General features: G+C 37.8%; 1 protein-coding gene across 1 annotated transcript in view; it reads left to right on the top strand.

Moving 5' to 3' along the window:
* The window catches only part of KIF21A (kinesin family member 21A), a 62455-nt gene that overhangs the window by 31025 nt on the left and 17241 nt on the right, over window positions 1-14189 (top strand). Inside the window, exons 21-28 of the mRNA XM_009883227.1 lie at window positions 1412-1513; window positions 3336-3501; window positions 4026-4046; window positions 8019-8079; window positions 8292-8346; window positions 9228-9445; window positions 13448-13558; window positions 14104-14186. Of these exons, the coding sequence (XP_009881529.1) occupies window positions 1412-1513; window positions 3336-3501; window positions 4026-4046; window positions 8019-8079; window positions 8292-8346; window positions 9228-9445; window positions 13448-13558; window positions 14104-14186 (817 nt within the window). The remainder of the gene's footprint in view (window positions 1-1411; window positions 1514-3335; window positions 3502-4025; window positions 4047-8018; window positions 8080-8291; window positions 8347-9227; window positions 9446-13447; window positions 13559-14103; window positions 14187-14189) is intronic.

Raw genomic sequence — 14189 nt, 5'->3', positions numbered from 1 at the left:
GAACCAGAAAGTGAAAATTGGTGAAAACTGGGATGAAGTCTGAAATGAAGAGTGTTTATATAACTGAACTTTCAGATCTGAGTTTCAGTATCAATAGCATAATGCAAGTTAAGACTGCAAAGCATTTAAATCCCAAAGCTGATGCTTTCTATTTTGCTGGCATTAAATTAATATAATTCTTGGGACTGAAGGCTAACAGCTTGTATCATCTTCCTGCAGCTGTTGATATGCTTCCACTCCCTTGTACTGTTTTTGTATGCTTTAAATATATTTAAGTATTTTTGTATGTAAGAATTTATATAAAATCTTTATATTGCATTTTAGTATATTTTCAATATTTTAGTATACTTTCAATTATGGAATAGTGGCTTTATAACTAACGAGCCTTTTCAGGCCCAGTTGCTTGTTTAGTTGCTTTTCAAATAGTAATTTAGTAAAGGGAAATTGCGTATTATGATTGATACAGCCACTTGAATATTACCAAAAGCAGTGAAATCCAAATGTGAAAACTCTTATAATGTGCATCATACCTTACATGACCTAGCAGGAAGAATCTACCATGTATAAATTCCTAGGTCTCTTGTCACATGGTAGCATGAAGTCTGAACTCTAATACTTACCAGTATTTTTATATGGCACCGCTTGAGTTCTTTCTCTGCCACCTTGGCCTAATCTGTGCTTTAATGCACGTTACATTGCCAGCAGCTTTTACTATTTTACTCACATCAGGGTTTTTTTACTTTTTGGACAACATGGTGCAAGGTTACAGGATTTTAACAGTAAAGAATCATAGAATCACAGAATGGTTTAGATTGGAAAGGACCTTGAAGATCACTGAGTTCCAACCCCCCTGCCATAGGCAGGGACACCTCCCACTAGACCAGGTTGCCCAGGGCCGTCTCCAGCCCGGTCTTGAAAACCTCCAGGGATGGGGCCTCAGCAAGAAGTAGTGAACACAAAAGTCTTAATAATTCTTAAGCGTACCAGAGTTCTTAATATTGACTGAGAATAATCAGAAGAAAAATGTGGAATAGGCTAGGGGGAGAAGTCTTCAAATGCATGAAGGCTGCAGAGAGTGAAGAAGTGTGCTTAACTTCTGCATCCACTGTGAATACCTTGGCTTGTAGAAAGAAGGGATTTAAATTGGAAGTTGATAAGTACTTTGTCATAGGAAAGGAATGAAACACTGGAAGAGGCTGGGAAGGCTGCAGATTCTGTACTGTGGGATGTTTTGAGGATAGTTTGGAAAAAAATGTCAGATGTGGTTTAGAAGTACCAAGGGGATGAACTGGGGCACATTGCAGTATCTTCATGGTTTCTATTTTCTATGATTACTGTAATGAATTAAAAAAAAAAAAAATTAAAAATGCATTTTTCTCTATCTGACTGTTTTTGTTGTTGCACACGTTAGGAGGAAGGAGAGACCTTGGATGTAACAGCAGTGATTAATGCTTGCACTTTGACAGAAGCTCGATATTTGCTTGATCACTTCCTCACAATGGGTATCAATAAGGTAATGCATTAAGTGAAATATGTGTATGCCAGGACTATGCCATGTACCAGGACCAGAGCTGTGCTTACATAAAGACTACCTAAGGTGAATTCATACCTGTGAAAAGTAAGCCAGACAAACAAAAGTAAGCCATTGACCAAAGAAGTTGGTCAATGCTACTGAGTCACCCAGGTTCTCGGTGCGAATGCCCTTGACATCCATTGTCCCCTTCAATCTGTTGCCTGTTTTTCAACCCCCCAGTAGACCTTACTTCACAGCTACCTCATCTTGTTCTTATAAGAGCACTAGGTTTTCCTAATCAAATAAATAATGTCGTTCTGTGTTTTTCAACAAGCTCGAGAATGCTCAGGATCTGAGTGTATAAAATATATCAATGTGTGGCATACTTTAGTCAGACTTCTACTTCTGAGTAGAGCATTATGGGCTTTTTCTGAAAGCCTTGGGGAGTAATCTTTTCAAAATGAGTATTTGGTAGTTTATAACCCTGTGTACACATGTATCATATGCTCTCACTACTGCTTTTCTTTCTGTTTGGAGGCCATACTCAGTGTCGTTGAATCAAATGAAAGATTTCAAGGCTATGGAAATGGGCTTTGGGTTAGTCCCACTGACCAATTCTCTGTTCTTTTTTTTCATTCTTGATTCATCCCTATGCAGGTAATCAAAAAAGTTTGTGTTTGGTTGTTTTTTTTTTTAAAAAAGAAAAGGAAGAACATTCCCACAATCACATTGGCTTCTGCAAATTTCAGTCTTTGGATTCTTTTCTTTCTTTTTTTTTTTTTTCAGCCCTTGGATGGGTTGAATGGTTATCTGATTCCTTGCAGCAGAGTTAATATGAGAGAAGTGCTTTTCACGTACTCTGTTAACAATTTCTCCTTGTCATGATAAAAAGTTCCTTTACATGAAGGTGTTCTTCCTCTTTGTGATAAGTAATTATCATTTAGAAAAACTGAAGGTACACTTTCTTGCGAAATTGGTCACGCCTGCTGTCTCTTCTGTTGTTTGTTCCCACATGCATAATATGTCTATTGATATGTTGGTTTAGTTCATGATAGAATCTAACGTGTAAGTCCATAGTACTACAATTCTTTCTCAAGTGCTAGCACTCAAAGTCCTCTGTTATCCTACAAGTCTTTGAGAAGATGTGTTGTACCTTCATTTTTCCGGACTGTTTCTTCTATCTGGAAACCATTCTCTGTAAATTTCCTTGGCTACGTTTTCTGCAACTAAAAAATTTCTACTTATCTGTAGGTCTAGGGAACTTGACTTAGAATGGTTTCTCTCTTAAGTTAGGCCTTAGGAGAAGCTGAAAGTTCACTGGGTGATTCTGTAGGAAAGATTACTGTTCTGGGGCTGATTTGTGTTTGGTGGTTTTTGTTTTGTTTTTTTTATTTGTCATGTGTCCGTCGTCACCCCTGCCCCTTGTTTATTATAGAGTATCACAGGTAATCATTTTAAAAAAAAAAAAAAAAAGTACTTTGAAAATTGGAGGTGTTGATTTTTCGGATGCTTGCTACTCTTAAATAAATGCAAAGAATCTATGAATTGTGTTTGGGAGTCACATCCAACTTAGCCACTAAATGCATATTTGCCATGCAGAGTCTGAGGAACACAAGTTAAATGAGTGCTTAATGAGTCCCTTAAAAAAAAAAAAGTTCTTTAGTTGACACGTGATCAGTTGACACCTGATCTTTAGGATGTGAGATGAAGGTTACACTTTGTTTGGTTTTGTAGTTTTAAAAAAGTTTTGGCAATTCTTATTTTGTAACAAAAGAGTTGTGATAAAGCATGTGTCATCTCTTTCTTTCCTTCTCTCTCCTAGGGTCTCCAAGCAGCTCAGAAAGAAGCTCAGATTAAAGTTCTTGAGGGACGCCTTAAACAGACAGAAATTACTAGTGCTACTCAAAACCAACTGCTGTTTCATATGCTAAAAGAAAAAGCTGAGTTAAATCCTGAACTTGATGCCTTGCTGGGTCATGCTTTGCAAGGTAACTTTGTCGTCTTGTATTCTGAATAGTCAGCTGCATGCCACATTTGCCTTTCATGCATGCTGTACTGGGCATTCTAGGCTATTTCTTTTCTGAATAGATGCTGTATTTTAACATCTTATACTTAAACTCTATTTCACAACTGATGTGCATGTATGTAATTTTTAAATATATCCCCTCGGCAGTGAAATGTAGGAAAGAAAGAACTTTTTTTTTATTACTGAGACTTTTAAAATTCAAATAATCTGCTTGTTACTTTTACAAAAGACTATGCATTTACAATTTGGTATGATTTTAACTTCTGAGTGTGAAATTCTAAATATGCAATCCTGTTCAGTCATCATATGTTAGTGATTTTGAAAGTGGCATCGTATGTCTGTTACGGCATCTATTCTACTTCTCATGAGATGATATTAAGAAAAATGTAGAATACATTTGGGTACTTTTGTTTTATTTCTTTTTATAAATGGATATGTTTTGATTGGAGTGTTGCTTTTGTTTCCTTGTTGCTGTTATTTACACAGACCTAGATAGCATACCGTTGGGTAAGTATGTTTAGCTTCCTGTGTACTGTACAGCTGCATGAGTTACTAACTCATTCATGTTCACTAACTGGTGCATCTTAGAATTTGTGAGTTTGTGAAGTTTGCATGAACTATTCTGTAAATGTTCTCATTATCATGAGCTTACAGAGCATTTCTTCCTGTCTGAAATCATGCATAGCCCTCATGTTAGTTAGATTTGTCAGATAAGTGAACACAGTAAGCAGAACTGTGTTTCAAATTTATGACTTACTGCTTACAAACCTATAGTACGTTCAGACTACATAAAGCTATTTCATGATATACTACTGCTGTAGCTGTGACAAATTCTGCTCATCTTTTTAGGTCTGAAAAAAGGTAATTCTTAACATGCAGGTCATTTTTAACCTTTTGCAGATAGCTTATTTTGTAATGTAAATATTTTAAAGAATGCAGATTACATCTCACTTTTTCAATTGGGTTTAGTTACTGACTTCACTGATTTTGAGGAGATGACTCTTTTGTTGTTGTTGCTTTTAAATGATTCCCAAATAAATTACGCTTTTCTCCCCTCCCTTGCTCCTAGCCACAAAATCTGTTAGTTTGAAACTTGAAAAAAATATTCTTGGTGTCAGTAACAATTCCTTTTGTATTGTATTGTGTTACTTCTAATCCCATTATGCTGTCCTGTGCTAGTTTGCATAGGCATCTGGAACATTTCAAAAGCACAAAACTGCCTGAAAGTGCATAGTTCATCATCTGGTGTAAACTGGTGAGACCTTTGCCAGCTTCTTGACAGGCGACACCTGAAGATCTGTGCCAGGCCATGTTGCTCATATGGCCAGTATTTATTCAGGAACCTCAATGGTGGTTAATATCACAGCGTATCTAAAATAGACCCTTAATGTGTGTGCATGTGTGTGTGTTCACTGCTGTTGTGGTGAGAGCAATGCTTCTCCAGTCAGGAAGTTAGCATTGCATTTTCTTTAGATCCAGACAGGCTTTTACTTACTAACAGCATCTGGAGCACTGAAAAGGCACTTATTAAATGCATTGAAACAGTAGCTCTATCGTGACAATTTTTGTAGAGTATATCTCATTAAAGAAGCTTTTTAACACTTTGCACGCATGAACTGAGCCTTTTAAAACACATGAGCCACTCGGGACTATGTTAACACTTTGCAGGAAGAAAACTGCACTGTAGGTGTATCTCGGCTGAATATGCCACACTAACCTCAGTCCACACCGAAATCCAAACTGTTGATAGTCTGTGTTTTGTAGATTGCTAGTGGCCAAATCTTTTGAGCTGCAAGGAGTTCAGACACTGTTATAGTGAGCCTTTAAGGCTGGGACTGCCAGCTGGTCAGCAGGGACTTTGGCGGTGACATGATTCCTGGGGGCGGAAGTGTGGGTGGCATCAGCTCCTGAGACCAGTTTCACCAGGCTGCCTAACAGCTCAGTGGCAGTACCCAGCCAGCCCCATCCCAGGCAGAGGGGTTGCAGCTCCAGGGTGCTTGTCATAAGCTGCTTGTGAACCGTTCCCTTGATGTCTACTTTCAGCTCTGATATCTTCAGAAGCTTTTAGCCATTTGAACATACATGGCTTGAAGAAGTTTGGACGTTCCCCAGTGTAGTTGTGCAGCTGCATTCAAGCATAGATTTAAGAAAAGGGTGCAGTCTGCAGCAAAGCACATCACAGGGTCAGGTTTTTACCCTCAGAATAGGTTTTGAATCCACATCTACCTTGTGTGTGGATGAACTAGCTGCCATTCACTATCCCATCTGCTCATGTGAAGAGTTAATGTGACCACAAACTTGAGTCCTGAAGCATTGCTGGAGTGACTCCTTTCTGAAGAATTGTGGGAACTGCTCTTTCTTCCCACCTGTGACATCTGGACATTCATGGATGTGGCTCACAGCCAAGTATGTGTAGATCTTGAGAGGGCTGGTCGAACATCACTGCCTCTGGATGAACTGTGCTGGTGTACTGCATTGCACTGGTACTGTCTAGTTGCCTCTGCGTAAGGATGAAGACAAGTCATCAGAAAAGCTCTCCACTGTTCTTCAATCATTGGTTTATTAGCAGTCATCTCTGCTGGTCCTTGCAAGCAGTACTGCCTTTACTAACTTTATTGCTTCTTTTGTCTCTACTCGCTCAGGACGTCTTGCAGAATCTTGGTCTTCTGCCTCTTCTTATTTCTTTTGTTGATTCTCTGTGCTGGTTTCTACCTGGGGGCTTCCTGTAGTCTTCCTGTGCAGAGTTACAGACAATCTGAAGAAAGATATCCATACGTGTCAGGTCACATGAGTGTGAGCCTACATATAAAATCCCATTTTTGTAGCCATCCCATACTTTCTACTTTGTTACCAGTAAAACCTGATTGCAAGTTCTTTATGAGAAGGGGATACAGTAACATCACACTAATATGAATCTTACATTTAAAAAAATGCATTTTAGTGATGCTGCTTTTGTGCCTTGCTAGAAGGAGCAGTACTCTAGATCCCCACTTCTGCAGAAGACATAGAATAATAACATGTCTAAAAAGGTATAATGTGGGCTCAAATCCAGGATGCAACAAAAAAAAAGTTGAGTGCTATTCCTGTGACCCTGCTTTCTTTATTATACTGCTGTATTTCTGATAGTTAGGGTCACATTGTTAAAACTAATACAGCAGTTGAGTACCTTTTGAAGTGCATTGTTGGTGTTGATGTTGATGTTGGATTGATGTATGGTTTTGACTTTTTCAGGAAACATTTTTAGATGTAGCATACACAAGAAGGCAGCATTTTCCTTTTCTTTTCTTCCTTCCTTCTCAGAATTCAGCTGAATACTATATCTTTCCTCCCTTTCTCCAAAGCATGAACTTGCACTGAAAACATATACATGGACAAACCTATTTTAATATGGGTACCAAATATATTGGTTCTATATGTTACAAATGGTATCTGCTTTCTGGCAGATATTAAGTAAATAAACTTAGTGTCTCTAGTAATAGAGATGTAATGGAATTTTGGGAATACGTTAAAAAATAAGGGACTTTACTTGCAGGAATATATTACCTATGTCCTTAAGCTATGCTTAAAATGTATTACTAGAATAATATGTAAGTTGTTGGATTTGGTTTCCCAACAGTTTGGAATTGATTTTTACATATACCCTGGACTGGCTGTCTCAGCTTAATGTTTTGTACCGTTTGCATGCAGACATGTTAATCTGATGTTTGACAGTGTTAATGTGTGACATGCATGCTGGTTTTGTCTTTTGTGAACAAGTTTTTGTACACATTTTACTTCAGGAGCATTTCTACTGAAATGCTTCATTTTACAATCAACTTCAATGCAATTAATCTCTTTTTAGGAAGCGGTTCTAAAGTATTAAATGGTGGCATCATCCTGTTTTGAAATTTAAATGCTTACATACTAATAAAGTGCGTGCTTCTTGTCAGCCCAAATGGTGCCATTCTGTAGAAGTTTAAAATAGGTTGGTTTTGTTTGTTTTTTTTTTTTTCCATTATGACCAGGTCGATTCTGTCTTGGAGCAAGAAGACTACAAAGTTTTTTTGTTTGTTTTGTTTTGTTTTGTTTTTTTTAAAAAGGAGGAAGAGACATCCTTACTGTCCCTTTATTTACCTCCTGTCTCTTGAATGTCTTACAGTTAACTTCCTTTGCTTCATCTTCTTCCAGATTTCCTTCTAGAATTATTTCTGGATTTCTACCATCCCTGTTGCTCTGCTGCAATAAATAGAAGGCCAAATTTGGCACAGTATACCTAGTTGTATGATTTATTTAGATCACGTGAAAAAAAAAACCTTAGAGATACCACGAAAATTCAATGGGAACTGGCAAGCAAATAGTCAAGATATTTTGAAAATCCCTGCCATTCATATGCTGTTCATCTACCTTCAACATTGTCTCATCTATTTTGTATAGCACTTAAAACCTGCACGTCCTGCTGTAGATGGATAGACTAACATTATTCTTTTGGAAATTTTCTAGAAAATTTGGAAGACAGTACTGATGAGGATGCCCCATTGCATAGTCCTGGGACAGAAGGAAGGTGAGCAATCTTTGTTAACCAGTAACTGGATCTGGTTCTAGAAAAATTACTGTCATTTCCTCTTTGTAACACATCATGTATCCATTAGAAGATACATCTGACATTGTTTTGTTCAATTTTGCCCAGCATTTCAGCAAAAAAATCAAATAACAATACACATTCTGCAAAAATATTGGTATTTTCTTTCTAACTGTGATGCAATTTTCTTTTAGTTCATTATCTTCAGATCTTTTGAAGCTTTGTGGTGAAGTCAAACCCAAAAGCAAGGTAGGCTGTGCAATGGTGATGATAATAATTCATGCTTTAATGGCACCTTCAGGGGAATGCTCTTGCTTTGCTCTAGAAACATTAATGAACAAAGACATGCAAAAGGTGAACTGACATGTTGTTCATATATGTTCATGGGATTTGTATGTAATATGCTTTTGTCTGATATTCTTCTCTGAGAAGCAATGGTAACAATATGCTTTTTCATTATTTTGTGGTTGAATTTTTACGGTTTCAGAAATAAATATATATCCTTGCAATTACTAGCATTCCAAACTGGAGTAGATTTGCAGTTTCGTATCGTAGTTTCATCACACCTAACATGTGTGATCATATTTTTAAGAATGAATGTGTCGTACAAAGCCTGGCTTCTTTGTGAGGTTTTCTGTTTTCAAATTGTTGAAATGCCGAGTGAATCTTAAGTCATGTTTGCTTAAACTGTTTTTGAAGTCACATAAACTAAGAAAGAAGGAGAGGTTTTTATATCAGAAGCATCAATGTAAGAAGTCATGCCAATATAATTGTAGCTATTTAAATTCACACTTTGCTTTATTCCTCTCTGCTTTATAACATTTCATTTGGATAAAACTTAGGAAAATAACACTGTACTCCTATAGTAATGACAGGCACTTGTAGCTTGTTGAAAGGATATCCTTGGAAACCAGTTGTCAAATCAGTGTTTCATGTTGTTGAATTTGACTTGCCTCCTCTGAAATTGTTGCCTAAGAGTACAGGTAAGCTCCTTGATTTAGTTTCCAAAGGTAGTTGCCAAGTGAATTGAGGGGGATGCTAATTACCAGCTAATGATAAGCTTAAATGTAGCACTTTTGACACATACCATGGAATGTTTAAGTCACAACTTGATTTTTATTTGTCTCCAGGCCCGCCGAAGGACCACTACCCAGATGGAATTGCTATATGCAGACAGCAGCGATTTAGTCTCTGACATTAGTGCTGCAGACTCTACTTTGGCTGGCGCTCTTGCATCAGTTGCAGAAACCCAGGAAAGTGGGATGGCTGTTGACACAAATGATACTTCTGCTAGGGACAGAGAGTTTATTCCCCCACCAACTGGCTTACCTTCTAAGATAGGCAGCATGTAAGTTTGGCCATGCTATACTAATTATCTTTTGCTTTTAAAAAATGCATGTTGCCAATTTCTTGTAAGCTATTAGTTTAACTTTACAAAGGAGGTTGATATACTTGAAGCTTACTAAATAATACTGACAAAGCTCCTCCTTCTTTTCTACCATCACTACTTCAGAAAGTATAAATGTGCTGTTGTAAGTAACGTGTTTCACACTGAAGATATAAGTTCTGTTAAGTTGCTACGTCATAGTAAAATTATTGTAGCCTTGTTTCTAATTAGTGGGAAAAACCCATCTAGTACCTTGGATACTTTGTTAGTGCTATGGGAAATGCACATCCTAGGGAGGTAGTGAGAATCTGTTTAGAACAGTAGAGGGAGAGGAAAAAACACCCCAAAGCCGAGCCCCAAACCTTTATATAATGTAGTAATAGTATCTGTATATGGTCCTAACTATGAGGTAAAATCTTTCTGTAAGTCATCTTGTGTGGACCATGCTTAAAATGAAAATATCTACACAATAATAAAGTATGCAAGTTTAAAGTTGAAAGAAAAGTGTTGGATATTATGAATCCTCAAAAATCCTTTCTATTTGCTGGTTGCAATTGCCTGCAAGAACAGTTTTACTAACTGAAAGTATCACTTGATGCCAAATAGAACTAAAAACACTATTTTTGTCTTTGGGGCCAGCAGGTCTCTCACATACAATAACTCTTTTTTTTTTTTTTTTCTCTTTTGCTCTTGCTGTTCTTTTTATATCTGCCCATATTGCTGTTGGTTATTAGCCATTTACTGCTAGAGACACTTGGCTTTTTAGGTGCTAGCTCCTATATTGCACAAACTCATGGGTAAACTGAATGCGCTTGCCATGTTCAGTGATATGAAAAAAGTCCTATAGCTATCTTCATGTTAGATTCTGAAATTATGCATCTTTCGCTATCCATCTGTCCTATTTGCATAATATTTTTACAGCAGTCTCCATCTAATGTACGTTTGCAATGCGTATTATTTTTACTATGTATTTCTAGCATGTGCTTGAGGTGGCAATCATGAATAGTAAAACACTGCTGACAGCAATTATTAACCCATGCTGATGGCTTCAGTGCATTTTACAAGTAGAATCTGCTTGGAAAGAATGCTCTTGGCGGTGAGGATAGGTGGAGAAACCCACTTATTTCAGCAGTTAGTGTGAGATCACTAGAGACTCTTGAAGCTTCAAGATTTAAAACATCAAGTGTTATGACCTGGCATCCAGGACTCAGGTAATACCAGCTTTTGCCTCACTCCATCTTCTAAAACATATCCATTTATGAAAGTGAGCCAGCAACGAGGCACAACAAGATTTTCCCAAAACTGCGTTCTGTGAGCATTAGAGTTATGTGCTGTCAGTAAACCAGTTCAGTCAGCAGTAGACCTCACATACATTTGGGTTTGTTATGGATCATGTTTTAGCAGATAAGTGATTGAAAATTCCCACAATCAGTCTGCAGTGGCTTCCTCACTGTAACTGAGATGATTTTTCAAAGCTAGAACTCAGTATACTTTAAACAGTATTACTGTTTTTGCTGGTCAGTGGTCATTGTTGAAGAAAGGTTGTCTTTGTGAGCCATCTGGTCATCCTATATAGACCTGTAGTCCCATCATATATCTTGTAATAAAACATATTCTTCTGGAGCAGTGTGTGGTCTTCTTGGCAATAAACATTATCTCCCTTGTACCACTTAAGTGGCATTCAGGGATGTAGAAGCAGTAACAGTGATCCAAAATAGGCATTCTCTGGAAGTGACAGAAATTAATTATATGCTTAGGTGCAAATTTAGGTGCCTGCATGTGTACAAACTGCTCCACTCTGGAAACCCCTCAGTTTTCTCAGATCTGTGGTGATTTAGAGAAGCATCTAAATGCATGTGGGCCACAGTTAGTTTGGTTGGAATTCTGTTTGCAAAGATGGCTAGTGCCATTGTCCTTCGACTCATCTACAGCAGCCTCTTTGGAGTAGGGTGGTCTCCTGTAGGTCTTGTGCCAGCTCCGATATCCAAGGAAATCTAAAAGGGCACTGGAAACCTGTAATTAGGTGTGTGTCTCGCTCCTTTTCATTCAGATCGTTGACATCATGCAACTGTGTTTTACATCTATGCTTAGGAATTTCATTCTAGCGAGACTGCTGCATTTTTAGAATCCCTGCATTTCCAGGCTTTAAAAAAGAGTTTATAATATGATCATGCTCTTTATACCTTCTTCTGATGATATGTCACTGTGGAGTCAAATAGGGAAGACTCGAAGGGTAGGTAAAGAGTGAGCAAGAGGTAGCTGGCTCCATGTCTGAGTATGCAGGATGCTGGTGTGAGGCAGAGGAACTTGGGTTCCAGTTTCTGGTGTGGTTTATTTAATGTAGTAACTGCACAGCAGACACATAGGCAACTGTGGTAGCTGAGACTATAAGCCAAGTTTGTCATCCTTGTGGAAAGATCTAGCCATCAGGCTGATCACAGGATTTGCCTTGTGACCCCAGGACTTTTGCATCCCTAAATGCCTACTGGTCCATCATAAAGAGAGGGACGGAGTGTGTCCTGTTCCACTTGTTTTTATGTCCTTTGCAGATTATGCGTAGAGGTAAGGGAGCCCTGTAGAGAAATGGGTGTTCTGGCCTTGAAAAGAGAATTGAACCCACCTTCCCCTTCTTTTTGTGTGCTTTAACCGCTCGCCTTTTGTGCAAAACCAGTCAGGTTATTACTTGTCCTCCTTTTCCTGTCTTTTGAAGAGCCTGGAGGAGCTCTAGGGTCTGCACACAACTCTTGGCACTAGGTCCTACAGGTAGGACCTTCATCTTCCAATTACGGCTTGTGTTCAGTGTGCATCTGACCACTCGAGACAGTTGGTCTCAGCTACTTGAGTCAAGTAGCTGTTCTTGGTTGTGGTCTGTTCTATTCTGCATGGCAGTTCCTGGATGAATTTTATATAGCACAGACTTCCTTTCAAGGGAAACTGGTACAGCTTTTCTCACGTAGAGAAGTTGCAGCTATGTAAATCCAAAGCCTGTAGACCTCTGAGACCAGCTGCTAGTAACTGTGTTAAGCAGGTGACCTGCCAAATGAACTTTGTCTGCTTAATAAAATTGTGTGGCACAAAAGCACTTTCAGAATCTTTCTCTCTTTTAGTAAGTGTTTCTGGTCCTTATTTTAGTAGAAACAACTACTAAACACACAAAAAAAGCAAACGTTGCTTTTCTGATGGCCCAGCTAGTGGGAAATGGGAATTCAGGAGAGTGGAGACCATCCAGATTCCCTTCTTTTTTTTTTTTTTTTCAATCTGACTGTGGTGAAATGATGACATTTGGGTATCAGCATTAATGTTGCACTCTTGATCTTTTAGCTATTTTTAATGGGGAGTAAAAGATTGGGAGAAAGACCACAGTGACTGAATTATTTCAGAGAAAGAACTAGAGAGACAAAGGGCTAGAAAGCAAGGAAGAAGGGAAGGAGGAACAAAAAGAAGCAATGTTATAATAGTCAGGCTGTCAATGGGAAATACTTTTCCTCATTTCCTAATTTTGAATTTGATATTGAAACATAAATATGTTAATGCAGAGTTTAATTCATATCTAAGAGTCATGGCGATTTCTCTGTTCATGTCTGTAAGTGATCTGTTGTAGATGAAAGTTGTGGAATCTGAAAGTTTAGATCTTAGTCAGATCTTCCATCTTTTCCATGGTCTTAATTTGAGATGCATACTCTGCTATATTTCTTTTAGTCTACTTTATTATCGAATTAGTCGATCTCCTTTGCATATTCACTATCTGGCTCTTCATATGTTGATGAACTGTGAAAGTTAATAAACTTGGTGTATTTTTATATTAAATGTGAGAACACATTTTGAGTCTGTAGATTCAAGAGGGATAATAATGGATTAAGCACACTCTGCAATTTGAAATCTGAGTGGGAGAATGACAGGTAATGTAAAAAAATCAAGTTTGTAGAGGGCCTTAAAGTAAGATAATGATTCCTCTTGCTTTAGTTCTAGACAACCATCTCTGTCAGAGAAGAAGATACCGGAGCCTTCACCTTTAGCAAAGAGAAAAGCCTATGAGAAAACAGTGGAAAAGACAAAGGCAAAAGAACAGAAACTGTAAGATTCTTTTAAATTTATTTTGTCTGAAATAATTTAAACCTTGTGTATATTTTCTTGAGAAATAAATCTTTCTATTTCTTTAATTCTAGGACCGTTTTTATTGTTAGCAGTGAAATTATTCACTGCTCAACTTCTTGGGGGGTGTGTTTTTTTCCAGAGTATTTTTCTGGTCAAAATAACTTGGGAGCAGAGCCCCAAGAAAACGTCCTTTGGAGCATTTGCAGATGACTTTTTTTTTTTAACTGAAGTCATCAATTTCTCTAAGAAATTGGAGTTTTGTAAGAATTTCTTCATTTTACATATGTGTGTTTTCTGCCTGGAGCTTTCACTCTTAGCACGTAAACTTTGAATGTTGTGCCACCTTGCACTCTGCAGCAGTTTGTGTTCTTAAGTTTATTATCTTCTCTGGGAAACATCTGTAGCTAACATTATGATTTTATTTGTTTGCTTAAGAAAAGAGCATCTAACATTTGAGGCATGTTGAATTTAACTTCTCTAACCATTCATAACCCGTTAAAGAAGATATTCTTTTTTTCTTGTAGCTCAGATTCTGGAGCCCCAGAGGCTAGTCTGTCACCTCCTACTTCCCCACCAAGCCGGCCCCGTAATGAAATGAATGTTTTTAGTC

The sequence above is a fragment of the Charadrius vociferus genome, unplaced genomic scaffold (assembly GCF_000708025.1).
Source record: "Charadrius vociferus isolate BGI_N301 unplaced genomic scaffold, ASM70802v2 scaffold363, whole genome shotgun sequence".
NCBI lineage: Eukaryota > Metazoa > Chordata > Aves > Charadriiformes > Charadriidae > Charadrius > Charadrius vociferus.
The sequence above is the reverse complement of the archived record's forward strand: the minus strand, read 5'-3'. Positions and strand labels throughout refer to the sequence as shown.